This window comes from Fusarium musae, chromosome 8 (assembly GCF_019915245.1).
Source record: "Fusarium musae strain F31 chromosome 8, whole genome shotgun sequence".
In the NCBI taxonomy this organism is placed as follows: Eukaryota; Fungi; Ascomycota; class Sordariomycetes; order Hypocreales; family Nectriaceae; genus Fusarium; species Fusarium musae.
In genome coordinates this window covers 2691256-2716331 of record NC_058394.1, presented here as the reverse complement: position 1 = coordinate 2716331, position 25076 = coordinate 2691256, and the positions used below count along the sequence as shown (strand labels likewise).

The 25076-nt window shown below is 46.5% G+C and overlaps 6 protein-coding genes across 6 annotated transcripts; 5 read left to right on the top strand and 1 right to left on the bottom strand.

Moving 5' to 3' along the window:
• Positions 1-3990: 3990 nt before the first annotated feature.
• J7337_011148 (uncharacterized protein) lies at positions 3991-6247 on the top strand (the record flags this gene model as incomplete). Its single annotated transcript, XM_044828698.1, has 3 exons — positions 3991-4261; positions 4430-5613; positions 5672-6247. 3 exons carry the CDS (start codon positions 3991-3993, stop codon positions 6245-6247), a joined length of 2031 nt encoding a protein of 676 aa, XP_044677252.1.
• Positions 6248-9661: 3414 nt separating this feature from the next.
• J7337_011147 (uncharacterized protein) lies at positions 9662-11623 on the top strand (the record flags this gene model as incomplete). The annotated part of the gene is made up of 7 exons (XM_044828697.1): positions 9662-9831; positions 9900-10025; positions 10103-10206; positions 10259-10405; positions 10460-11005; positions 11065-11372; positions 11429-11623. 7 exons carry the CDS (start codon positions 9662-9664, stop codon positions 11621-11623), a joined length of 1596 nt encoding a protein of 531 aa, XP_044677251.1.
• A 1583-nt stretch (positions 11624-13206) lies between these two features.
• Positions 13207-17967, top strand: J7337_011146 (uncharacterized protein; the record flags this gene model as incomplete). Its single annotated transcript, XM_044828696.1, has 3 exons — positions 13207-13806; positions 13855-15816; positions 15865-17967. 3 exons carry the CDS (start codon positions 13207-13209, stop codon positions 17965-17967), a joined length of 4665 nt encoding a protein of 1554 aa, XP_044677250.1.
• Positions 17968-19245: 1278 nt separating this feature from the next.
• Positions 19246-20616, top strand: J7337_011145 (uncharacterized protein; the record flags this gene model as incomplete). Its single annotated transcript, XM_044828695.1, has 2 exons — positions 19246-20107; positions 20168-20616. The coding sequence occupies 2 exons, from the start codon at positions 19246-19248 to the stop codon at positions 20614-20616; spliced, it is 1311 nt and encodes a 436-aa protein (XP_044677249.1).
• Positions 20617-21167: 551 nt separating this feature from the next.
• Positions 21168-22115, bottom strand: J7337_011144 (uncharacterized protein; the record flags this gene model as incomplete). Its single annotated transcript, XM_044828694.1, has 2 exons — positions 21168-21451; positions 21482-22115. The coding sequence occupies 2 exons, from the start codon at positions 22113-22115 to the stop codon at positions 21168-21170; spliced, it is 918 nt and encodes a 305-aa protein (XP_044677248.1).
• A 1797-nt stretch (positions 22116-23912) lies between these two features.
• J7337_011143 (uncharacterized protein) lies at positions 23913-24326 on the top strand (the record flags this gene model as incomplete). Its single annotated transcript, XM_044828693.1, has 2 exons — positions 23913-24088; positions 24140-24326. The coding sequence occupies 2 exons, from the start codon at positions 23913-23915 to the stop codon at positions 24324-24326; spliced, it is 363 nt and encodes a 120-aa protein (XP_044677247.1).
• Positions 24327-25076: the final 750 nt, after the last annotated feature.

Here is a 25076-nt window from a genome sequence, read left to right as displayed (position 1 = left end):
TAAGATTAAGTATAGTAAGGTATAATATAACTATTTATAAGAAGTAAGATAGCTAAAACTCTATTTTTATAATAAATTATATTATAAAAGCACTATTATACTTTAAAATATATATAGTATAATAGTAAGGAGTTGGATGCTAAATGCTGCTTTGCCAGCCCTGTATGGCTAAGGGTTCAGATCCTGCTTATCCACATGCTAAAGGGTAACTGGGCAGGGTAGCCTTCCGGTACCTGTAGCTCTGCGGGTAGCAGTAATCGTCGCTCTGATCATGCAATTGTGCCTAACTACAGAGTAACCCCGGCAAACAATCCCGTTTTTAGATCCTATAAATTTTACAAAGTGGACAAGCGACTGCAGTAAGGTTCAGGTTTTAAAAGAGGCTTTAGCCCCTAGGTTATAAAGGTAAAAGATACTAATAAATATATATAGGTAATATATTTATTACCCTTATAATTACTTAAGGTCTTACTTTTAGCTAAAAAGCTAGATAATTTAATAATTAACTTTAAAAATATATAAATAAGTAATTACTACTTATTTATAAAGATAATTAAATTAAAATATATAAAATATATATAAAGTAAGCTACTTATTAAAAGTAAGTCTATTAACTTAAGATAATACTTTTAAGATAACTTTTATTATAAATATACTTATATAATAAGTAATTAGTAAGCGGCTTTAGCCGCCTCCTTACTTTTTAATATATCCTACACTATGCGATATCGCGAACCTGCCTCAAGAGCTATAGCTAAAGATCAGCGGCGAAGACAGCTACAAGAGAGTGGACAAGCGACAGTTTCACCCGTCGCCAGTACCGGGATCGCCTACAGCGGCTGGCTTCAGCGTGTGGCGTTTGAGTTTCTTCCCTCTTGTCTCTTATCCCCGGGTTTCGCCTCGAAACACGGTAATTACAATGACAAGAGGCGTTCCCAGGATTCAAGTTTCCGATGGGATGCCGATCTGCCCCTGAAATCCTCTGGTTCATTCGCTGTATTCATATAATAATTAAAGAAGCTTTCTCGTATTAATTGCCTTCCATTTCTCGTACATGTCTCCCAGTGCCTCGGAGATCTCTAATGACTATTCCTAGCATGGCACTTACGGTTCAGCCTCATGGGCTCGCCATGGTGCAGCTGGTGAGTTCCATTGTCTTTGGCATCTTGAGCACGATTGTTATATTTCTGCGGGCCCAGATTCGATTTCGGGATAAGGCTTTTGGCGTGGATGATGCGCTCATGACTACTGGATATGTAAGAAGTCTTTCGGGCCATTCATTATCTGAGCGATGCTGCTGATACTCTTGGCACTAGGTACTCTTCTTATGTCTCGTCGGCGTATTGTGTTAAGCTACCTATTACGGGATGGGTACCCACGATAATGAGTTACCAGAAGGGGTAGGATAACACGGCAGGCAGGTAAGACAAGACATTAGACCCCTGGTTTACCTTATGGCTAACAAGCTATCGTCTCTTTCAGTTCGACTGGCTGTTCCAGATCTTCTACTGCGCTGCCCTTGTCTTTATTAAAGCCTCGATTTGTACCACTCTCCTCCGGATCGCTGTCGCGCTGATACACCGCATTATCGCTTGGGCGACATTGATTATGTCTATTTGCGCGGCCCTTATCGTTTTTATCAGTTTGTTTGTTCTTTGCAGGCCACTACCAGCTACGTGGACAGGCGAGGGAACTTGCGCGTTGCCGTCAGCCCTGGCGATCCTGAGTTACTTTGTGTCAGCGGTATCCTTGGTTATGGACTTGGTATGCGCCATACTGCCTGGCTTTATGCTTTATAAGGCCCAGATGAAGACAGTAACCAAGATCTCTATCAGTCCGGTCCTTGGAATGGGTGCTCTGTATGTAAAACCCTTGCATTTCCGGGGGAGTCTATTAGAAACTAACTATGAGCAGTGCATCGATAGCCACGATTATACGAATGCCCTATATGAAGTTCTACTTTTATCCCGAAAAGGACTATTTATGTCAGTCCTCTTGTCTGCCCTCCTCGAAGTATCCAACTAATATGAAGTCTAGACCGAGTCTGTAATGTTGCATTATGGTGTTTATTCGAAATGGGGATTGGTATTGTCGCTGGGTGTTTGCTACTGTTACGAAAGCTCCTCAAACGCTGGGTCACCTTCGACTCTTTACACGGGCATTCTTTGGGGAATACGCCGTATGGCAAAGGCAGTGCGCTTGGAGTCACCACTAAAGTAGGGTTAATAAGCTGTAAGTCAAGAATTCCGACTACTGGTGGGATTTCTATAGGGGGCGAGTGGGAGTGACTTGACGATGATTCGTCGAAGCGACGGATTCATGTTACCGTGGATATGGAGATGTATACTATGGAGAACGGTGCTTTGTCTGTGGGGTCGCAAGACTCTATTGAAGAACTTGCTAGACCGATCTGATAATGACAATGTTAGATACTACTATATTAGAGTCTTTAATTACTAGAAATAAAAGAGCTAAAGCTGTAATTGGGAGTAATAAAGATGGTGACTTTTGCTATGCTTATGGTCTAGCTGAGAAATAAATGTAGCAGATATTTAGATTTTATCTATATCTGGAATTCATCAAATGATACTGAGAAAAGTGATATATTTGTCTCAAGTTCTTAACTGCCTGACAGAAATGCTGCACTAGCCTTCGATTTAGGGTTATCTAAATGTTATTTCAGAGTAACAAGCTCTACATGATTCTGAAAATTGCTGTTTATCCATGTAATATATATAAGCAATATGTAATAAGTACTCAGTTAACTTACTAAAGGGCTCTTAGTATCTTAAGTCTTTGGATAACTTTATCTTAGAGAGTAATTAAGACTGATAAGTCCTCTCCATAGATAATGTCTTAATCCTAAAACCCCTTGCTGCCCCAGGTGTTACTAACATTAACTTTTGATGACTCTATAGTATTAACCTTATCTATATGATTGATTATACTAACGCGAATCCCTTTCAAACTTGAGAACGACTCTATTATAAATGAGTTACTGACGTTAACCATCCCTGGTCTAGTGATCTTTCTAGCAGTGTTTTTGCTAGTGATTTCTAGGATCTTATTCTTAGAGGTATCAGATAATAAAGGGTCTAACCCTTTAGCGGTATCTTGGATCACTTCTAACTCCTGCTTGTCATTTACCTCCTCAATCTCTATCTCAATTAATTAACTTGTGACCTGTGGGGTGCTAGGAAAGACCTTTTCTAAGTCTTTAATTGACGCGATAATGTTATCAATTATTTTACCTATATAGCTCTTATCGTAAAGCGCCTAGCCTGTCTTTTTTATTAATCCTAAGCTCTTATACCGCTGTTTAGTGAACACGTTAAAACGACTATGCATGCGCTGCGAAACAGCACTAAGATCTGCTTTCGTGCAAATGCTTAGACCCTCCTCTTCCATTCTGACTTTATAGCGTCTGGAGACCTTATACGTAGCCTCGAATCTGGCTACTATTTCTTCTAGAATACCTTGAGCTAAAATAACTGTGGGATCGGTTGGCTAGGCGAGACTAAATTGTTAATCGTTGTTGATGTTGATTGATTCTCCCTATCTTGCTAGTCGGCATTTGGCGACGTTGAGCTGGAGTTGATAGCGCGAGAAGTCTTGGCTGAAATGTTTGGCGATCTGTATGTAGCTGAAACAATTGACGCAGTTGTTAAATAGGCCGGCCATGCTTATGGCGCTAGTGACGGTGCTAAATATCTCAGCTATGGTTCCTTTTGTAACTTGAGGTTATTAGTCGAAGAAACGGACCACTTTGGTGAGCTATTTTCACTTTAAGCTGTTGGTTGTTGGTTCTGAGTGGGTTATCCTCAGCCACGCAGATTAAAAGCAGACACCTTTAAATCTCTGTTGCGATTGGATATAGTCTTGTTGCCTCTTCTCTCCCCCTCTTTTAACCCTCGCGTGACTTTCTGCCTTAATCTCTCTTTCACCTGCCTTGCTGAGATTGACCATGACACTTGAATTACTGGTGTTACAATGGAGAGTTCGACCTCTAGCACTGTGCAGTCTCTGAATGCATCTGGCACTTCCAGAGTATACGTCGGCAATAGCTACAGCATAACGCACCACTATGGCAGAGGCCCCGAGGACGATGGAGAGAAGAAATACCTGGATGCACTGCGCTCGACCGATCCCTGTGATGATAAAGCCAGGATTGAACAGATGAATGGCGGTTTGTTGAAAGATTCGTACGTTTGGATCCTTGATAGCCCTGAGTTTATTACATGGCGCGATGAAAGCAAGACTGGTTGGCTTTTGTGGATTAGAGGGGATCCTGGTAAAGGGAAAATAATGCTACTGTGCGGTCTTGTTAACGAACTGTAGCCTTTGACGAGGCTAGATGGCTTGCAAAACAGCAAGATAATGTCCTATTTCTTCTATCAAGCTATAAACTCTGGTCTAAATAACTATATAGCAATATTGAAGGGTCTCATCTACCTGTTGGTCATTCAACACCTAACTGCTGTGTCTCATCTGGACCACAAGGAAGATAAAGACCACTGGAACTACAAGGTGTCCCTTGAAGGCACTTTCCGCAAAATATTGGACGATCCAGGTCTTGGCGAGACATACTTGCTTGTCGATGCCTTGGATGAGTGCGTCGAAGACCTTCCCCTCCTCTTAGCACTGATATCCAGCACATCCTCACGCGCCAAGTGGATTGCCACCAGCCGCAACCGCTGCGAGATTGAAGAGCTTTTTGGAGAGGCATCATCAAAAGTAGCACTGTCTTTGGAACTCCACGAAGGGTCTGTTTCTAGAGCTGTTGACAGTTACATCAACTACCGAACTCGCCATTTAGCTAAGATTAAGAAACTGAAGAAGAGTACATTACAGCAAATCTACGATCACCTATCTCAGCACTCCCAGGGTACATTTCTCTGGGTGGCCTTGGTGTGCCAACGACTAGAGAGATGCCGCGCCTGGGAAATTCTGAGCCAATTGTTACAGTTTCCCCAGGGCCTGAACCAGTTCTACGCGAAGATGATGGACCAAGTCCACAAGTCTGCCAGTTGCGACCTCTACATTAGAATCCTTGCTGTCGCATCAACGGTCTTCCGTCCTCTCACCTTTGCAGAACTAATAGCTATGGAGAGCCTGGAAATTGATCAAGAAACCCTTCCTGATCTTATAGCAGAATGTGGTTCATTTCTGACGACAAAAGAGAGCTCTGTCGTGTTCATCCACCAGTCTGCCAAAGACTTTCTGCTTAAGGAGTCAAGCACATTACTCTTTCAATCCGGGCTTGCGAAGCATCAATACGACCTTTTTCAGAGGTGTATCGCTATGATGCAAAGCCTCCATCAGGATATCTATGGCTTGGTCTATCCGGGAGTCTCATTGAATGAAGCTCTTCGGAATTGTCCAGATCCCGACCCATTAGAGAACATCAAATATTCATGTGCTTTCTGGGCTGATCATATGCAAGAGGCATATGAGCTCTTCATTCGGGGCGATAAATACAGCAATATCCCCGGAATTGACACTGTTCATGATTTCATTAACAAAAAGTTCTTGTTCTGGTTAGAGGCGCTTGCCTTGTGTCAGAACATACCAGCAGCACTGAAGGCCTTGGTATTTTTAAGGGACTTACCAGCTGTATGTTTCAAATTCGTCCATGTGGCGCTGACTCAGCTTTACTAATTGATTCTAATAGCCAGGTCATGGAAGCTACAAGGCCCTGGTCGAGGATGCGCTTAGATTCTCGCACTATTTCTGCTCTATAATTGAAAATTACCCACTCCAGATTTACGCCTCTGGTTTGCTCTTCAGCCCGAACAACAGCCTTATTCGTCGTCGATTTAAAGAGTACACCTCGAAAATCTTCTCCCAGGTTCCGAATCTCGACGATAAGTGGAGCCCAATTCGTAGCATTTTTGAGTGCTCCGATGACGATCTCGACATTAAGACTATGAGCTTCTCGCCTACAGGTCAAACGCTAGTTGTAACCACAAGCTCAACATTGACCAGATGGCATGTCAGCCAAGAGCCTATGCCTGATGTCATACAAAGAGAAAATGGTCATAGTAGAATTGCACCGTCTTCAGATGGGAACTGGCTAGCAATCATCGCTTCTACACCGGCTTCAGAGACAGCACAGTCATCAGCCCAATGCGAAATTCAATTTCACGACTTGGCCTTGAGCAAGATGGCTTGGCGTCAAAAACTTGACAGTCATGAAGTTCTAGGCATGGCGATATCCCGACAATCAGTACTTGCTCGTGAGCTATGAATCACTGTTGATGGTCTACGATATTAGCGGTAGAATACGTCGACGTTTTCCGCTTGAGAATACATTGCCGCGTTTATTTCATAAGCCAGAGAATGAAGAAATCCACTTCTCCTTCTCATCAGACTGCTCATGGGTAGCGTTCCACATGCACAACCGTACACAAATTTGGGTCCTCAATTTAAGAACAGGCAAGCAGTACATGAATGCTAACTGGAAGGATATTCTCCCCATTAATGACGCAGAATTCATCCCCGGTACATACTCACTCATGTTCTGCGATGGTTTAAGCATCATCCATCTCTGGAATGTTATTGAGCAAACTTATGGAACGTGGGGTCCTTTTCAGCACTCTTTCTCTCGTTTAGCCATCTCGCACGCTGATTCTTGGATGGTTCTGTGTGGAGACAATGGACTCATCATATGTGATCATGCTCGCCAAAATGTACGGAGCTTCGTTGGTCTACCGGATCTACCAGATCTGCAAGAAATTGCAATATCATTTGATGATCAGATAATTGCATGCGGGACAGAGAGTGGGTTATGGATCCTGGATGCCAATACCGTTTTAGCTGAGGCTACAACATGTTATGCTGATGAAAAAGTCCTGGCCTTCAATAACGGGCGGTTGATAGCGTACAACGTCGGCCTCAAAATTGAAGTATGGGACGCAGCGACAGGCTGCATGCTACATTCATTAGTCTTAGACGACATCGTTGATATAAAAGCCAGGACCATCAAATTCTCGCCCAGGGATCGCTACCTGCTAGTCGGCGGCCCGCAATCGATTCTGGGGTGGGACTTGGCCGATAAGAGCTCGCAAAAGATCACGGGCGACTTTGATGGCGGACCTATTGCAGTCTCTGATAAAAGACGTAATGGCGACCGGTGGGCGGCTGCGTGTCGGTCTTTTCGCCAAGTTTCTGTATGGAATGTCTCGACAGAAAAATGGATTAGGACTTTCCAACAGCCAGAAAATCAAGATGGGGAGGTTGCTTCAATAGGTTTTGCCGGCAGCCAGTTGGGAGTTTTATGGTGCGCCCGGGAGATTTCATGGCGTGATTCCTTATTTCTCTTATACAATCTTAGGACTGGCGGACACGTCTCTCGGATCGAGATTTCGCACGGGCAGATGCTTCATGGCTTGAGACGTGTTCACTGGTGGAAACCAAGACTCGAGTTGTCTTCGAGCGGAACCTTCGTCATGATACAGTACTGTCCAGGCTTCTCCTCATTCCTCTGGAACCTGAGCAAAGATGGTGATTATATCGAAGTATGCAAGAAGTTCCAAAACTGCTTTTTCTTAGACGACTTAACTATGTCTACGAGTCAGGGAATACTCCAAATAGGTTCCATCCAGTCGACTCCCAGTCAACCTTCTGAAAGGGTCACCAAGGCCAGGGTCGGAATGGACAAAGGGAGCCAAAACCTCCTATGTCACATACACGTCGCTTACAGTAAATATAGTCAAGGCCTGAACGGCGAATGGATAAATTTTGACAACAAGCCGCTGTTATGGAGACCGGCACCACATCGAGAGGAGATTCTAGCAATAGGCCACGACTATATTATTCTTTCCGTCAACAATCGTGTCGACTTTATTCGTTTTGCCACGGATGCAGACAAGGCACTACGCCAAGCTATACAGAACTTATCATAATTGGAATACGAACTCTATACAAAATGGAAAAATTGCAGCGGAGCCATGGGTAGATTGCAAAATATTGCCTACGTTATTCGTCTTATCTTAGCAACAGCCATTCAAGTCATTTGATGAGAATTTTGTTAGATTTAACTCACACGGAGTACTGACGGCAGCCAGTTAGTCTGAAATGAATTTCTGTTTCCCAAAACCATCCTCTCGGTGCCTGGCTTACAAAGTTTTGACAAAAGATCCATGAAGTATGTATGCGCTTACGCAGAACAAGCCTCGTGATCCCCAGAACATTTTTTACTCTGAGCTCTGAGAAACAGCAGCGTCGACGCCATTTTCAACATGAAGCTCAAGGTTGAGACAACCGAGACGAGAGACCAGCTGTAATGGTACTTTTTGAAGTTTGATGTTTTGAAAGACAGGAAGAAATCGTATTTCCGGGATCGTGCGGTGGAGGCTAAGTAGAATGCCAAAGATGGTGGGTGAGTACAAGGGCGTAAACGAGACGCGACGGCGCGACCTGCCAAGCGCGCTGAGCCACGTGAGTGCATCTGTCGTTCGGTCTCGCCACGTGGACCCGGCATCGATTTGCCGGCTTGGCCCATGAACGGGTTTGAGGCTGAATGGCTTGGATGATTGACGGGACATTGGATGATTAGGTGAACTGTTGGCTGATGCCATTTGTTTGGAGCAGAATCGGCAGAATGCGATACAGCTGTCATAGTATCTTGCACATCGTGTTGAAGGTCTCGTAATTATGATCTGGTTAAACATGCGAGTCCACCATGAATGTCTCGGGAGCCTTTGAGAGTATGTACAATGGTCAAGACTGTGCGACACGCTGGTGTTTGTTCCCGTGCCCTGAGGCGAAAAATCGACGCTAACCAGCCAGGAGGATGATCTGATGCAACCCTGGGATCTATGGAGCCTGTTTAAGGAGGGGAGGCAAGAAAACCGAGGACCTAATCTTGAACACTAAAAAAGCTCAGGTAAGTTTAGTTTAACTCAATAGAGCTGTAGACCACTTTATTCTGGCACCTTAATTACCCTGATTCCCGGTGGATTGCCTCCTAACCTCACATCGTTATCCCCAAGCGTGTATGCGGGTTTTACGAGATATTCACAAATGGCATGCGACCGAGAAGGTTCCCGCTTATTACTTTCGGGTTTAGGGTACAGCAAGCGATGCACAAACAAACAACTCACATTCTGAGTTCTGGAAGGGCCGAATGCGACACCAAGTCACGTATGCGGTAATACCACAGAATAATCGAGCTGTCATCAATTCGTTTTAAAAATGGCATCAAAGTAAGCGACTTACCCGAGGCCACTCGCGAAATACGGTAGCGCAATGGGCTGATTGGGGAGCACGGGGTAGCGTGATACGGGTTTGCGGGGGATTTATCCGTAAAAGTCGAGCGCCTCCAACGGGCAGCCGGCCCGTCGAATCATGCGGCTCCAAGAGTTTTCCCTTCTATTCAATAGAGCTAACCCCAGATGGGGGTCGAAGGTCACAACCCCTTGGGGAAAACATCCGCTTTATTAGGCTGGTCGGGCAGTTTAGCCTATATTTGCGGGCCGGGGTACTGGGGTAAATTACAGGACCCGGTTAATAGGTTAATTTGTAACGTTGACCGACAGGGCCATATCATATTTAATGTCCAGCTTGGCGCCAAGTTGTCTTTTACTCTTTTTGCTATCACACTTGCATTTGTGGCTTTTTCCAGAATCCAACCTCATACAGCTATCCGTACTCTTTCACAATGGTGGGCTTCGCCGTCGGTACGGCTACGACCAAGCAGGACCTCGCCGTCGCGCAGGCAGAGGCTCCTCAGCTCGCAAAGGTCAAGTGGTGGGCTGACCCTGGAATGCGTGTGCTGTACTTTTACGCCGCGATTCTGTGTGTCTGCTCTGCCACGACTGGTTACGATGGGTAAGAAAGAGCCAAGCGATCGCCCAGATACTTGGCGATGCGGTCAGGCTAACGCGGAGGTTTCTTAGGTCCATGTTGAACACGTCGCAGGCCATGGACGACTGGCAGGATTACTTTAACCATCCTACGGGCTCCAAGCTTGGCATTCTCAACTCCATCTACCAGATTGGCAGCATTGCCAGTTTCCCCTTCGCGTACGTTGTTTCTTTCTGCGGGGTGATGTGATTATTGGTGGAAAACGAAACAGAGAGACTAACTTTATCGGGCATAGTCCATTTATGGCTGATCACTTTGGCCGAAAGATCCCCATCGCAACGGGATGTCTTATCATGATTCTCGGCGCTTTCATCTCAGCCTTCACCGATGGCTTCGGCAGTATGTTATTAATCAACTCAGGCATTAAACAGCGCTGATGTATTCTTTACAGTGTACCTCGGTGGTCGATTCCTCGTCGGTTTCGGAAACTCTCTTGCCCAGCTCTCTTGCCCAGTTCTCCTCACCGAGATCTGCCATCCTCAACACCGTGCCATCGTCTCCGCCATCTACAACTGCTTGTGGAACCTGGGTGCCACTCGTAAGTCATGTTCCCATAAATCTCCCCCAAACAACCGCTGATGCACGTCTTTAGTCTGCGCTTTCATCGGTCTCGGCACGATCAACATCAACAGCAACTGGTCATGGCGATCCATCACCCTCATCCAAGCCGTGCCATCTTTGATCCAGATTTCCTTCATCTGGTGGATCCCCGAGTCTCCCCGTTGGCTCATGGCTCACGAGCGTCATGAGGAAGCCCTTAACATCCTTGCCAAGTATCACGCCAACGGCGACGCCAACAACGCGACCGTGCAGTTTGAGTACACTGAGATCAAGGACACAATCGCCCTCGAGTACCAAGCTCAGAAGAACGGCAGCTACCTTGACTTCCTTCGAACCCGTGGTAACCGTTACCGTCTCATGCTCTTGATCTCCCTTGGTATCATCTCGCAGTACTCCGGAAATGCTCTCATCAGCAACTATTCCAACATCATCTATGAGGGCGCTGGTATCAAGGACCAGGCTCAGAAGACTGGATTGAACGCTGGAGAGAACATGCTCAAGCTTTTCGTCGCCATTGGCTGCTCCATGGGAATCGATAAATTCGGTCGTCGCCCACTCTTCCTCACTGCCACTGTCGGTATGTTGAAACCTCACTTCCCTCATTAATTAGTTCGTGAGGCTGACTTTGCAATTTAGGTATGCTGTTGTTCTTTTTGGCCTGGACCATTGTTGCCGCCCGCTTCGAGGCCGGTGGCGAGGTCGAGATCAAGCGCCTTGGATACCCCCAGATCGCCCTCATCTGGCTCTTCGACGTCTGCTACTCCATCGCCTGGTCTGGTCTTATCGTCGCCTACGCCCTGGAGATCTGCCCCTTCAGACTCCGCGCCCGTGGTCTCACCATCATGAACTTCTTCATCCAGGTTGCCCTCACCATTGGCAACCAGACCAACCCCATCGCCCTCGAGAACCTTCCCAACAAATGGAATTTCTGGTGCTTCTACACTGTAAGTGCCCCCCTTGTGACTTAACTGTAATATTCAAAAGACTAATAGAGAAATAGGTTTGGATCGCTGTCGAGCTCGCCTTCGTCTTCTTCTTCTACGTTGAGACCAAGGGACCTACTCTGGAGGAGATTGCTAGAATCTTCGATGGTGATGACGCTAATGTCGCACAAGTCGACCTCAAGGACACTGAGAAGCAGGCTGTTCTTGAGACCACCGAACAGGTGCATCATGATGAGCGCAGGGACTTGTAAATGTCTCTACGTTGTTGGCTTGGAATTTGATCATGACCGGTGTCGTCGACAGCCGGAAACACCTAATAGTTTGATCCCTTCTCGCTAGAAGTCCGCAAAACGACTGGACGCTTTTACAAATACAACAATTGTTGAATATCTGCTGCATGCCTGATCCTCGATCCTGATGTTACCTGGCAAGCCTACAAATGCCATTGATGGTGACTCCGTCTTATGCAGCTAATAGCCTCCTTCAACTCTCGTCTGTTTCTGTAATGATGTAGTATATATCACTGCTTAGAAGCCGCTATTCTCTTAAGATACATCCTCCAAGGAAGAATGATCTGATTCCCGCCGCCGGGTGTTCCAGGAGAGGGCTCTGAGTCGACGAATCGCCTTATATGAAGAACACGGTCTCATCCTGCGATACATACATTGCGAGATTCTTAGTAACCTGAACCCTGGTCCAGGTTTACATCGTATCCTTGCCGCACTTGGTCTTCCCGAGTACCACTAGGACAGCTACAAAGGGTCGGATCGTCCCTTTAAATCACCCCTTGACTGTCAATCGTTGGTATCGCAGTACTCGACGATGCAGCTGACCAACCCCGAAGAAGATCGCCCTGTGGCCCTGAGTGATGTTGCTCAAGAACTCATCACTTAAGGGTCGTCTGCTAAGCTGGTCTGTGGCTCTGGGCCTTGGTGTTTTGTAGCAGATTGGCTCTGCAAGCAGGACGCACAGGTATATACTTCTTTTGTGTGAAGTTTCCCCCTTGTTAGTGGGCCAAGGCCAATACACCAGCTTATTGGATCCGAAAAGATGATGGGACACAATGCTTAATCGGTCTTGGTGTGTGTCTCTTCTACGCCAGGTGCCCGTTCAAGATTACTGGCTTGAACTGGCATAGATAGAAAATTATCTCTAATGCTGTATTTGCACTGTAGGCGTCTATGAATACTATCAACACTCGTTGTATTTGGCCCGATCTCGAAAGCCAGATCCAGAGATCCTGCTTTTAGAGCTAGCTATCTCCCAAACGAAGGACTGCTATCCAAAAGCCAATCACGAGCCTAGCTCTCTCTTTAATGTTTTATTTAGTCGTTCATGCTCGGCAGTCATGAATAGTTATGAAAGAGAGGCGGCCGTTCTTATCAGATAGTTGTAGATAGCAAGTCGAGAGAAAGATTTGCCAGTTGTAGCAGATAGCAAACCAATGATTGCCACTGATCAGCAATCGACCTAGAGTCTCATCTGATCTGTATCGTATCGTAGCCAGTGCCCACAGATCTGCTTCGAGATCCCATAATTCTGATCCAGGAACACATACCTATGTAATTGGCACTGACCCAGGGCGGGGATGACCACATAGGCTAATGCCGGCCTTGCTGCAGGCTGACCAGTCCGACAACCAATCGTAGGACCGATAAGAGTGAGGCCTCATATGCAGGTTTCAGCTCCAAGGGCTTTTCTGCCTACTGATGGCGGCGCTTACCCCTCCCCGCCCAGGTGGTTTTCAAGCTTCCCCGCACCTCAGCCCAACATCAATCACTTCTTTCTGATCCTTCACTAAACTTGAAGGACATTGAACCACCAGTTTGCTCCCATGAAGCAGCTTTCGAAGCTCAAGAAGAAACTGCGGTCCTCGGACTCACCCAATCGACAATCATTTAGGCCATCGTCTGCACCCTCAACAATTTCAACTAGCCAGATCACGAATCCATCATGCCATCAATCTACTGGATCTTCTTTGACCGTGACAGACGAGGGTTCTCCGGCTCCTACGTCAACATCCACAGCAACAAATGAGGCAGCAACTGTTTCCCTGCCCTCACCTGAACCAGAAAGCGCTGTTCGGAGTGTACCTGAGCGACTGTGGAACAAAGCCTACGACATTCTGGAAGAGAAAGAACCCGAGGTCGTCAAAAGTTACCAGGAAATCTTGCAACTGGTGCAGCATGAGTGGACAGATATAACGGCTCCCGAGGAGCTCCAGGCCCTGGAACACTGCAAAACCGTCAAATCGCGCCAGGTGTGGAGATTGGTCTATTCCGGACTTGAGAAGTCTAAGCGGCAGGCTAAACTCAAGGAGAGTGTATCAAGTATCATCGAGACTATCGATAATCTCAAAGGAGTAGTGGATAAGGCAGTGAAATACTCCTCTGAGGCCGCGATTGCGTGGGCGGGTGTCACTCTAGGCTTGGAGGTATACGCCCTACAATTACCTCCAGGACAATGACTAACAAGACTTCAGATCCTTTCCAATCCGATGAAGGAACCAGGACTCAATCGAAAAGGCATCGCCTATGTCTTGTCACGAATGGAGTGGTATTGGAATCTGGTTGATTTGGTCCTACAGGACAACTCCAGCGCTCCATCTGCCACGTTGAGAACCAACCTGGAAACTCAAATCATCGACTTTTACAAGAAGCTTTTGTTGTTTCAGATGAAAAGCGCTTGTCTATATTACCGCAATTGGGCAGGTGTTATTCTACGAGATGCAGTCAAGCTTGATGATTGGGCGGGGGAGCTCAACACCATCAAAGATGCAGAACGGCTCATTCAGAAGGACATTGAACAGTACGACAACCAGGATATCCGCTTGAAGCTCGGCACGATCGAAACATCTTCAATAGACCAAGCTGAGTCGCTGGAAACTATCTGCAAGATTCTGCGAGAGGAGGCCCGATTGAAAGAAAAGAACGCGCAAGATGACAAAGACAGGGATTGTCTGGCCGCTTTGTTGATCACAGACCCCCGTAAGGACAAGAAACGGATCCAAAGTCAGAAGGGCGATCCACTCAAGGACTCATATGAATGGATCTTGAAGAGTGACGCCTATCAGACACTCATCGACAATTCGTCAAGTCGAATCTTATGGATCAATGGACCGCCTGGAAAAGGTAAAACGATGCTACTTTGTGGGATCATCGATGAACTCCAAAAGAGTCTAAGGCCTATCTCTTTCTTCCTTTGTCAAGCGAATGTCAAAGAAGAGGACCTGTCTAGTGATATTGCTGTCCTGAGAGGGTTGATCTATGTTCTTCTTGAGCATCAACCGTCCCTCATATCAGCGATCCGCCCAAGTTATGACAAGCAAAAAGACAGGCTGTTCAACAGCATCAATAGCAGTGAGCTTCTTGGGGATATTTTAACCACCATGCTACAAGATCCGAGTCTTAATGACGCGATCTTACTCGTGGATGCTCTGGACGAGTGCACAATCAACAGGTCCAAGCTCATAAAACTCATCGCGGACCTATCTGAGTCCTGTAACACCAAGTGGATCGTCTCGAGTCGCGACTGGCCTGAGATCCAGCAAGAACTCGCGGATGCGACGGGTTTGATCTGCCTTGACCTTGAACAAGAGCATGAGTCGGTGTCCCAAGCTGTCAAGTCATATATTCGCAAGAAGGTGGATGATCTGGCAAAGACGAAGTGGAAGAATGACTCGGAATTGAAAGACAAGGTCTTCGATTATATGCAGTCCCATGCTGATGATACGTTCCTTTGGGTAGCATTGGTCTGCGAAAGGCTTGCTAACTCTAGTATCAGAAAGCGTTTGGTCATGGAAGAACTAGTGAAGTTTCCAACGAGCCTTGTAGCTCTTTACCAGGCTATGCTGGACCGAATAACAAATTCGCCTGAGGCTGATCGGCTGAAACAGATCCTAGCCTTGGTTTGCATTGTTTACCGCCCTCTCTCATCGGCTGAGATCCCGACACTTGTGGAATTCATGGATGATTACGATGAAGAAGATGTGGAAGACGTAATAGCCTCTTGTGGTTCCTTCTTGACACTGCAGAATGGGGAGATATTCTTTGTACATCAATCAGCCAAGGAGTTTCTCCTCGATCAAGGCCACAGAATCCTTTTCCCCCATGGAACAAAACACAAGCATGCGTATATCTTCTGTCGATCGCTTGAGGGCATGCAGAATACCCTCAGACAAGATATCTACGAACTTGGTTCGCCCGGCACCCTCAACCCGGTTGAAGTCCCAAGTCCTGACCCGTTGTGTGCTATCAAATATTCATGTGTGTATTGGGTGCAGCACCTTTGCAAGTCAGATTTCATGCAGGGCCCGGACCTCTCGAGACTCAAAAGAGTGTCCATATTCCTTCATTCGAAATTCACAAATTGGTTGGAGGCACTTAGCCTCTTGGGAGAATTATCTACTGCGATTGCAAGTATACTCCTTCTGAAAACCACGCTCGTAAGCTTTGCTCTTCCCAGCATGTAGATGGACGATTAACTCGTATAGGCCGACATTCCAATGCAGGAGCTTACGGATTTTATTCATGATGCTCATCGGTTTATCTACTATCACAAACCCGCTATCGAAATCGCTCCCCTTCAGGTTTACTGCTCGGCACTCATATTTAGCCCCAAGAGTAGTGTTGTTCGCCAAAGTTTCTGCTACCAGACACCTGAGTGGATCATTGGCAAGCCAGAGATGGGACGGCAATGGGATGGTAGCCTGCAAACAATTTATACTCGCCCTGATGCACATCACGCCAGTTACTCTCCTGATGGCTGCTACCTAGCTGTTTCACATTCTTCGGGTTTTGATATCTACGAGACACTTTCAGGTGATTTGGTTCGTCAAGAGGAGAACCACGCGCTTTTTTCGGTGGCAGTATACTCTCCAGATGGGCTATTTCTATGCTGTTTATATTATGGAGATGGTGTCCTTATCCTTAGTGCATCAACGTTTGGTTTGGTGCGGAAACTAGAGGCTATGGCAGAGCACTGCTTCTTCCTGCCAGACGGTAACAATATTGCACTTGTACACGACGGAGATGTTGCTGTCTTTAACTGGAAGACTGGTGAAGCACTCTCTGTTCTCGACCAGATTATTCAAGAGAATAGCAACATAGCCGTACTGACCGCAACAGACATTGTCGGTATCTCTCCAACTGCAACAGAGGTTCAGATCTGGAATATATTCACTGGCGAGTGCAATATTAATCTATCTTGGGATATTGAAGAGATTCATTCAGTGGCCTGCTCAGTAGATGGGCAGCAGATTGCAGCAGCCTCAGCAGACCGTATTCGACTCTGGCACTTAGATAATACGCTAGGCTGGGTCCAGAAACACGACTTGTACAATGAGGATTACGCTTGGTGTCTCACATTCTCAGGAAATAGCCGTATGCTAATCTCAGGCTCGCTTGACAACTTGATCAGGGTCTGGGATGAGACTGGAGGCCTTGTTAAAGTACTCAAGGGGCACTCTCGGCCAATTAAGTTTCTATCAGTATGTGGAAACCAGCTGGCATCTGGAAGCCGGGATAATACTGTTAAGCTTTGGGATTTGTCTGATATTGTGTCGAACCAACTCAGGCAGAAACAGCTATCACCAGTTCAGACATGCGATTATTCATCTCAAGCATCTCTGGAAAGCTCTTGTCCTGACAAAGGTCTTCGGGTTGACAGCCTTCTATTTTCTCCCAAGGGCAGTATGTTAGCATCATCGGTATCATTTGGAAAAACGCATATCTGGGATACGATGGCAGATATCTGTACAGACATCCTTCTCTCCGGGGAGCCTTTGGGCTTTCAGGGGGTGAGCTTCACGCCTGATGATAAACTAGTGGCAATGAAGGAAGCGTACGGCAAGATCTGTGTCTGGAACACTGAGGTCATGAAGCAGGTTCAATTTTCAGGTCTTGAGGATCGAGGGTCTGTGGTTATATCGGCCGATGGACGTTACATGTCATCACTGTCTGTTTTCATCACTGACAAAGAAATTGTGTTGAAAGCCTGGGACTTGACCAAATATCCACAAACACCACAGGATATTATCTCCGAGATTCTGCCCCTCGAAATAGCCACGGGACTCTCCAGATTTATTTATTCAGAAGATCGGCAAGCCCTGGCTCTTTCTGGTACCTTACAAGATCTATATATCCTGCATCGGAGACTGGGCAACTGGATCACGGAACAACTTCTACCACCTTCCAGTGAAATTCCTCTGGCATTCTCCCCAGATAATTCATGGCTTTTGACCCACGATACTGAACGACCTTCGTTTTTTATGAGGGAAACGACTTACCCCTACACTGTCAAAGATCTTGGATCTCTCAAAGCAGATGCTACAACGCGTGATACACCGCCACTCGAGACGCCCTGGTGGGTAATAGCCACGCGATATGGCTTACTCGCAATTGGCGAGCCTGGAGATTTCCAGGGCACAGCGCATATTGGTTGGGGTTTATCCCTCCAAATGGACTGGATTATGCGGGGAAATGAACGAATGCTCTGGGTACCTGCGGATTTTCGCCGAATGGCGTTGGACATTAATGCCTCGAGAGTAGCATTTGTTTGCCCTTCGGGCCAGATAAAAATCATGAGGTTCCGATAGGAACTTAGTGGAACCTGATCACGCTATAGTAGTAAAGCGATTCTTTTGCTGTAGACTCTGGTTCTTGATCCAAATGACCCTTTCTGCAATTATGACTGTTAAATGCGAGAACCAAATACCTCTCAGCAGCCCTCATTACTGCGAATCCACGAGACGAACCAAGAGCATGCTGTTCGGCGAGCAGTACAGGACTGTACGCTCTTCGCTGTGGACACTCGAGTCGAACCAATTATCAATCTAGCCTGACATGATCTTATCTGATCTTGTGGATCCTTGTGATTAGTCGGCTCATGCAAATAACCCAGCTACTTGGCGCCCTTTCCACTAAAGGACAGAGGTTTGTCGAGCAAGGGTCAGTAGAGAGATTGTTTACTGTTTGTTCACAGTGAACAATTTTTTCCACCATCATCGATATCCCTGTTGTGCCCCATAATGACCATAACAGCCTATCAGGCTTATGATTGAAACACCGAGCCTAGCTTTCTCGGGGCCGACGCCGACGGAAAGCCGACGGAGATTGATAACAGCAAAGCTAAAGGGACCTAACGCGTGCTAAAAATTCAGAACACTCATGACACCCTCTTCGCTAAGATTTGGTCCAGTGAGAGGTCGCAGCGACATCGGGGGAATTCGTAGCTCGACTACCGCGCAGCGTGACTGGGATCATGCGGCGGGACTCACGCGAAATGCCCGCTTGACCGAGAGTCTGGGTAGACTTATCAATCGATTTTTAACTCAATCTTATCAATCAGTGCGAGATCCGTCATTCTTCCTCCATCATACCATGATCGCTTGTCGAAAATGGAGGGAATTCAACCACCACCTACCAAGCAGGGAAAGAATGAAGAGGCACTGACCAAGTATGCCGCTTTCTTATGTGGCCTCATGACTTTAGTTATCGCCAGTCGTTGCTTGCGCAGTCTTTGTTTCACATCTCCGCACTCGAAAACGTCGGCTTTATTATCGACTTACGGACATGAGGCCTCTTTCGTGATATTCCAGTATGTAAAGATCTCCAGATATTTTTGCTGTATTATACTCAGACTCTCCATAGAACTTTACAGAGACGGCTGCCAGCCTCATGGTTTGGCCGACCTTCTTTGGGGTTCGTCGTGATGATCAGCGTCTATCTTATCGGCAATGTCGCTTTCTGCTCAAATATGCTTGCGATGCCTCAACTCTTGAATCATTGGGCTTCTCGATTTGGGTGGTAAGATACACTATTCCTTCATGGCATTTCATGCGGAATTGACTGATGTCAGGATGTGCGTTGGCAATATGGCGCTATGTGTCTTTTTCGGCCTCAAGAATACGCCTCTCGGTCTCTTAGCCTCAGTTTCGCATAGCCAACTGAATATCCTACATCGCATTGTTGGCTATACAACAGTATTTCTCCTCGCACTCCACGCCCTTGTCTACACGATACATTTCGGCCGCCAAGGTCGCTTTGTACAGTTGTTGAAGAAGGAGGACATCGAAGGCATGGGTGCAGGTGTTGCTATGCTTGTCCTATTGATGGGAGTGTTTAGGCACAAGCACTACGAGTTGTTCTATGCTAGCCACGTCATCGCCTTTATGGCGGTCGTTTTTTTGACAGCACTGCATAGGCCAAACTGGGCGAAGAAGATCCCGATGGTGATGCTCATCATCTTCAGTATATGGACAGTCGATCGACTCATACGCTTTAGCAAGTTATTATACAACCTCGTCAACAACTCGGCGACATTATATCCTCTTCCATACAAAGGAACACGAATAGTGCTCAGGAAGCCTGGTTTGGAAAACGACTTACCTGGATCGCACTGCTTCTTATGGATTCCAAGACTTCGATTATTCGAGACTCATCCCTTTACCATCGTCAGCAATGACTCCTCTGGTCTAGAGCTCATCATGAACTCGCATGAAGGCTTCACCAAAGCTCTGGGCAACTTTGCATACCAACATCCCAGAGCTACTCTATCAGCATCCATCGAGGGGCCATATGGCTCACTAGCAGACATGAGCAACTACGATAAACTAATCCTTATTGCTGGTGGGAGTGGAGCTGCGTTTACCTTTGGCGTCATGAATCGCATCATGATGCAGCGTGAAAAGCTGTCAATCCAGTCTATCGAGTTTGTATGGGCTGTGAGGCAAATGGGTATGTCTATGTCAAGTCTCGACTATACAAAAAGCGTATCTGATGACTGACGAACTGTAGAACAACTGAGCTGGTTTCACCGACATTTGCGCGATATTGCGAATTCTGAATATCCCACCAGCGTCAAGGTCTACGTGACAGGCGAACGGTTTGCATCTGGCTCAGTGCATGACGACAGCGACCCTCAAACATCGCCATGCGGAGCAGAATGTGGAATTCTGCTAAGAGATGATACTATCGACTATCAAACAATATCTGAGATTGACGAATCATGCGGGTCAATCCGTGGAGCGACTGAAGATGAGCTAAAGTCCAGTCCATTTTTCGAGAAGCTGGATGTTGATGAAACAATCAGAACAGCCATAGAAGCATCTACAAGTCATGACCGAGTGCTGGTCTTGTCTTGTGGACCTAAGTCGCTCATGGATGCCGTGCAAGATTCAGCAAGTAAATCGCAGAGACAACGAAATATCAGATTAGATGTCCACTGCGAGGACTTTGGCGGTTGATCGAATCACATCGAATAGACTTAAAAAGAAATTTACCTTAACGTGGGTTTTATTCCGCTTTACCAGATTTGAGTGCCTTAGTCCATAGGAATTCCTGATTGATCACCACGCCTAGCTTCAGGGCAATCAAGTGCTGTGAACTGATATTCCTGTGACATAATGCAGAGTCGAAATCTTGCAGATGAAGTGCAAAGCTCCACCATCTATCATGTTATAATCACTTATAGGCAGCAGTCTATTGTATAGTTTGGAAAATAATAATGCTACAGAGTATCCAAACGGTCGGTTCAGTCGCAGACTTGAGAGTGAATTATTTGCTGTCGCAAGTAACAAGAGTTTCTCAGGTAGAAATCTTCACCACGCACGTCGTCAATCAACACATCTTGAATGAGATTTCCATCTCCAGGATTGAGTGCGATGGTTCCTTGGTAGTCGACCTGTCCCTCTCGTTGGTCGAGGATGTCTATGTTGCGAATAATCAGACCTGCGATGGTCTCGGGGTCTTAGGTATTGCCATGTGTACCAATATTAATCGGATGCGCAACATCAGCCTAGAGAATTGAGTTTTGAATGGTAACGTTGGTAGAGTTTCCGTACCATTCATCCCTGTGAGCGTAGACCGCGATGCAGTCATCTGAGTTGCGCAAGAAAACGGAATCGATAAGAACGTTTTCGTAGCAATACACGTCCATTCCATCTCCCCATTGCACGGCACTGAAGTCACGCCAATGACTGAATGCCACGTCCTTTGATTCGTAAGCCCTCGGTAGGAAGTCGATGCCGACCAGGCGCTCGATCAAGACGTTTTTGGATCGGTAGACCTGTAGCGAATTTCCTTTTTGACTGTACAAGAGACCTCACCCACGTATGGTCACATCGCTTGAGTTGGGGACTGTGATATAGGGAGCTGAAACCACTGCTCCACCAGCGACGTACAGAGTTCTGCCAGATTCGACCTCGAGCGTAGAGTTGAGCTTGTGATAGCCAGGACCGTAGTAGGTGACATCTTTATCCCCCTCAGATGGAACATTTGTATCAAGAGGGTTAGTGAAGATATGCAAAACGTCGAAGATGTCGTCGTTGGCCTGAACAACAATATCTCGCGGCTCATTCAAGGTGAAAGTGACAACAGAGCCAGATTTCTTTGGGGTCAAGTTGAGGGAGTAAGGCCTGATGACTGCCTTTGAAACTCGATCTTTGAGATATCTGGCTTGAATCTCTACAGCACCGTTCAAGTCGAAATAAGCCAGCGAGGAGTTATGCTGGATGGAACCGCCGGTGGTGAAGTTTACCTCGTTGAGAACAAGTTGATATATTTCAATCTTTTCCCACTTGCCCCCGGGGACGCGAGCCTTGACGTCGAAAGAGGTTGCGACAGCAACACCTTCAGGAATAGGCCAAGTCTGGAGAAAGCCCCGGGAGGTCTTTGCACCCTCAGCAATAGTGCTTTGACCAAGGAGAAGGAAGCACGTTGACTTGATAGCAGCGCTGAGCCTCATGGTGATGTTTTGTGTAATTGCAGCACAGTAGAAATAACCTTGTATGATATGCCGGTGATCCGATTGAGTAGAGTGGGCAAGATTTAGATGACAATGAAGAATTTGTTAAACTAGGACTTAGCTATGTGTGTACTTATGAGCGGGAACTCGACATCGCCAAAGAGTTAGAACAATACGGAAGTATATTATTACGGAGGCTAATCGGCACTGCAATCCCCCGCTTCCCCGGCTTTCAAGACTTGAACTAAGATGCAATCTGCAGCTTGTCATGCTGATCTCGGAGGAACTGCCAAAGCCTTTCCCGCCTCTGTATCCAGCAACAACCACATTAGAGCGCGTATAGTAGGCATTAAAATAAATTTCCAGCAGTACCGCGATCAAGGGCTAGAAATGTAGTATATCTTCCGATAGATTATCCGTCGACGGTCCTCAGACGCGGCGGTCTAGATGAGTTAGCAGAGCCAGAATGAATTCTTCTATTGGCCCAATTAAGATCAAAGATACAATGCCAGAGGCAAGCGCCTTTTAAAACTTGAAAAGGCTCATTGATATCAAGAAGTATCGTGTTTGATTGTTCGAGGCGAAGAAAAGGGATTGGTAGGTTATTGTGGACAAACAGCGGTTATCAAACCGAGGCGCTTACGAGACATAGCTCAGGGCCTGAATATTAAATAATATCTAGAGTATGGTCTACTAATGCAACTATGTCGGGCACACCGATGCATATGGTAGGGACTTTGTGAATGTTGAAGTCAAGCTAACATGCAACATGCCAGATTTTGAATCAGCCCAGTTCCGTTCGCCCAGGGAGATGTTCTACGATACACTGCAGGGGAGGTTTTCAGCTGCCCCAGTACAAGACTTTCGCAGTCGCTAATGTGACTTAAGAGGGATCGGCGACAATTGGATATATATGATTCAGGAGTGACTGACAGTCTGTGGATCACTTTCGCTGCGCCAATCATGTCCGAGTATGTTGCGGCAGTTGGTGTCTTAGATGCTGTCGCAGTGAAGGGATGGGATTTTTCTTCAATGTCTCACAGTTTAGCTGCCGAGATGGGGTTTGATCTTGCTTTGAGATATTCATCCAAGACATTTCAATACAAACGGCATGACAGTTGTGTGCTGGAAGTCTGACAGATGGCTCTACGTGCTTGGGATAGTTCTGGAGTCTTATCGGGCTACGATTTCTAATCCTACGATAAAGTCTGAATGAGCAATAAAGTCCAGAGGCGAATATAGAATACAGAATAGATACGATTGCAGGCTTAAATCGCAGAAATCTAGAAAGCACACGCGACATTTGAGGTTCTAGTCTAACTAGTAACACTGTTGTTCCTGGCTAACTACCGACACTGTCAGAAGGGTATGACATAGACAGCGACGCGAAGCCTCCAAAGAGTATCGATAAGCATCCGAGTTACCAAGTTGGACGATCACATACCAGAAGATCAAGCTTTGAGCCTAGCGCAGCGAGTCAAATTTAATTCCCAAGGCAATTAACTTCCGAACTGCACAGATACCAGTACTGCCATGGCATGTAAGAGGCCTATCATGCGTTTCAACTTCAGCTGCACATTTCATGAATTCGGGAAGAAATGAATCAGCTTCTTCCAAGACTCATGTATGGTAGCATTATTGGGAATGGCTACAATCCACTCTGGGATAATTCTGATAGCCTTTGAAAACTATAAAGCTGCTGGATCTTCCTTTCTCATCATTCAATCACCAGCACTCACAATCAACACTCTGCCAGCACAACCACTTCAATCTCAAAGGATTTATCAAATCATCACCATGAAGTTCTCCGCCATGCTCGTTTTCCCCGCCCTTGCTCTTGGAGCTGCCACGCCCAAGCTTCCGGTTTCTTCAATCGACCCTGCCTGTCTTGAGAGCATCACCAGCGCCGCCGACTGCATCAAGAACCTCAAGCCCACCGGCGGTGCCGCTGCTCTCACTGATATCGCAACTTGGTAAGTCTGCTGGCCATGCTCTGACCTATGACATCAACTAAGAAGATATAGTTTTGCCGAAATTGTGGCTGGGGTCCAGAAGTGTATCCCTGGTTTCCCTGGCGGTTTGCCTTCTGGTCTGCCCACTGGCCTTCCAACTGGTCTGCCTGTTCCTCTTCCCACTTCTCTCCCCGGTGGCCTTCCTGGAAATGGTACACCTGGAGCTCCTGAGGTCCCTGGTATCCCCGGGCTTCCCTAAGCGCCTTCGGGCATAACAACAGTCCTGGAGATTTTTGTTCGCCTGGAAGATGGACTGACGGTATTTGTCTACGGGATGCCCTTTAGAAGGGTGTCTAACACTTGCTTGGATACTGGTTGTGGTAATTGAGGGTCTTGGAGAGAAATCAACTTGTTGTGCATACCTTCCATAGCATCAAATTCATCGGTTTGGCCATGCGCAGTAAGACTTTCGCAGCATATTGCAGCAGTGATCAGAGAAACGATAAATTATCTTGGTGATGATCTTTGTAAGCCATATTGACCACCATTCCATGATTGCAGCGGATAAATTGGCGCTTTAGAGAGAAGAGAGACCAGTCCCAGGAAAAAGTCCATATTCTGTTTCCAGGCATCACATGAGCATAAATGAAATCCTTTCGAGGTTCCGGTCCAATTCGACATCTAAGCAGTGTCCAGGCATGTGACTTGTTTTTGAGAAGGGCCTGAGATAAGATGGCCTATCAACGGATACAGTTGCTGTCTGTTTCGACTCAGTCGGAGTGCCCGTCTAACTCCAAAGCGGCTGGGACCCCAGCTAGTCAATTCATCCATGCCCAAAGATTCTTCCAACGATGAAGCTCATCGATGAGGATCAGAGTCTTCAGCTCGCAATACCGAACGATGCAAAAGCTCTTCACTGATGAGGTGAGAACAGTCATGATGGGCCCCTTGGATGTCACCGGCTGGCTGACATTGGCTCCACCCCGAGGCCCGGATAGTACACTCTCAC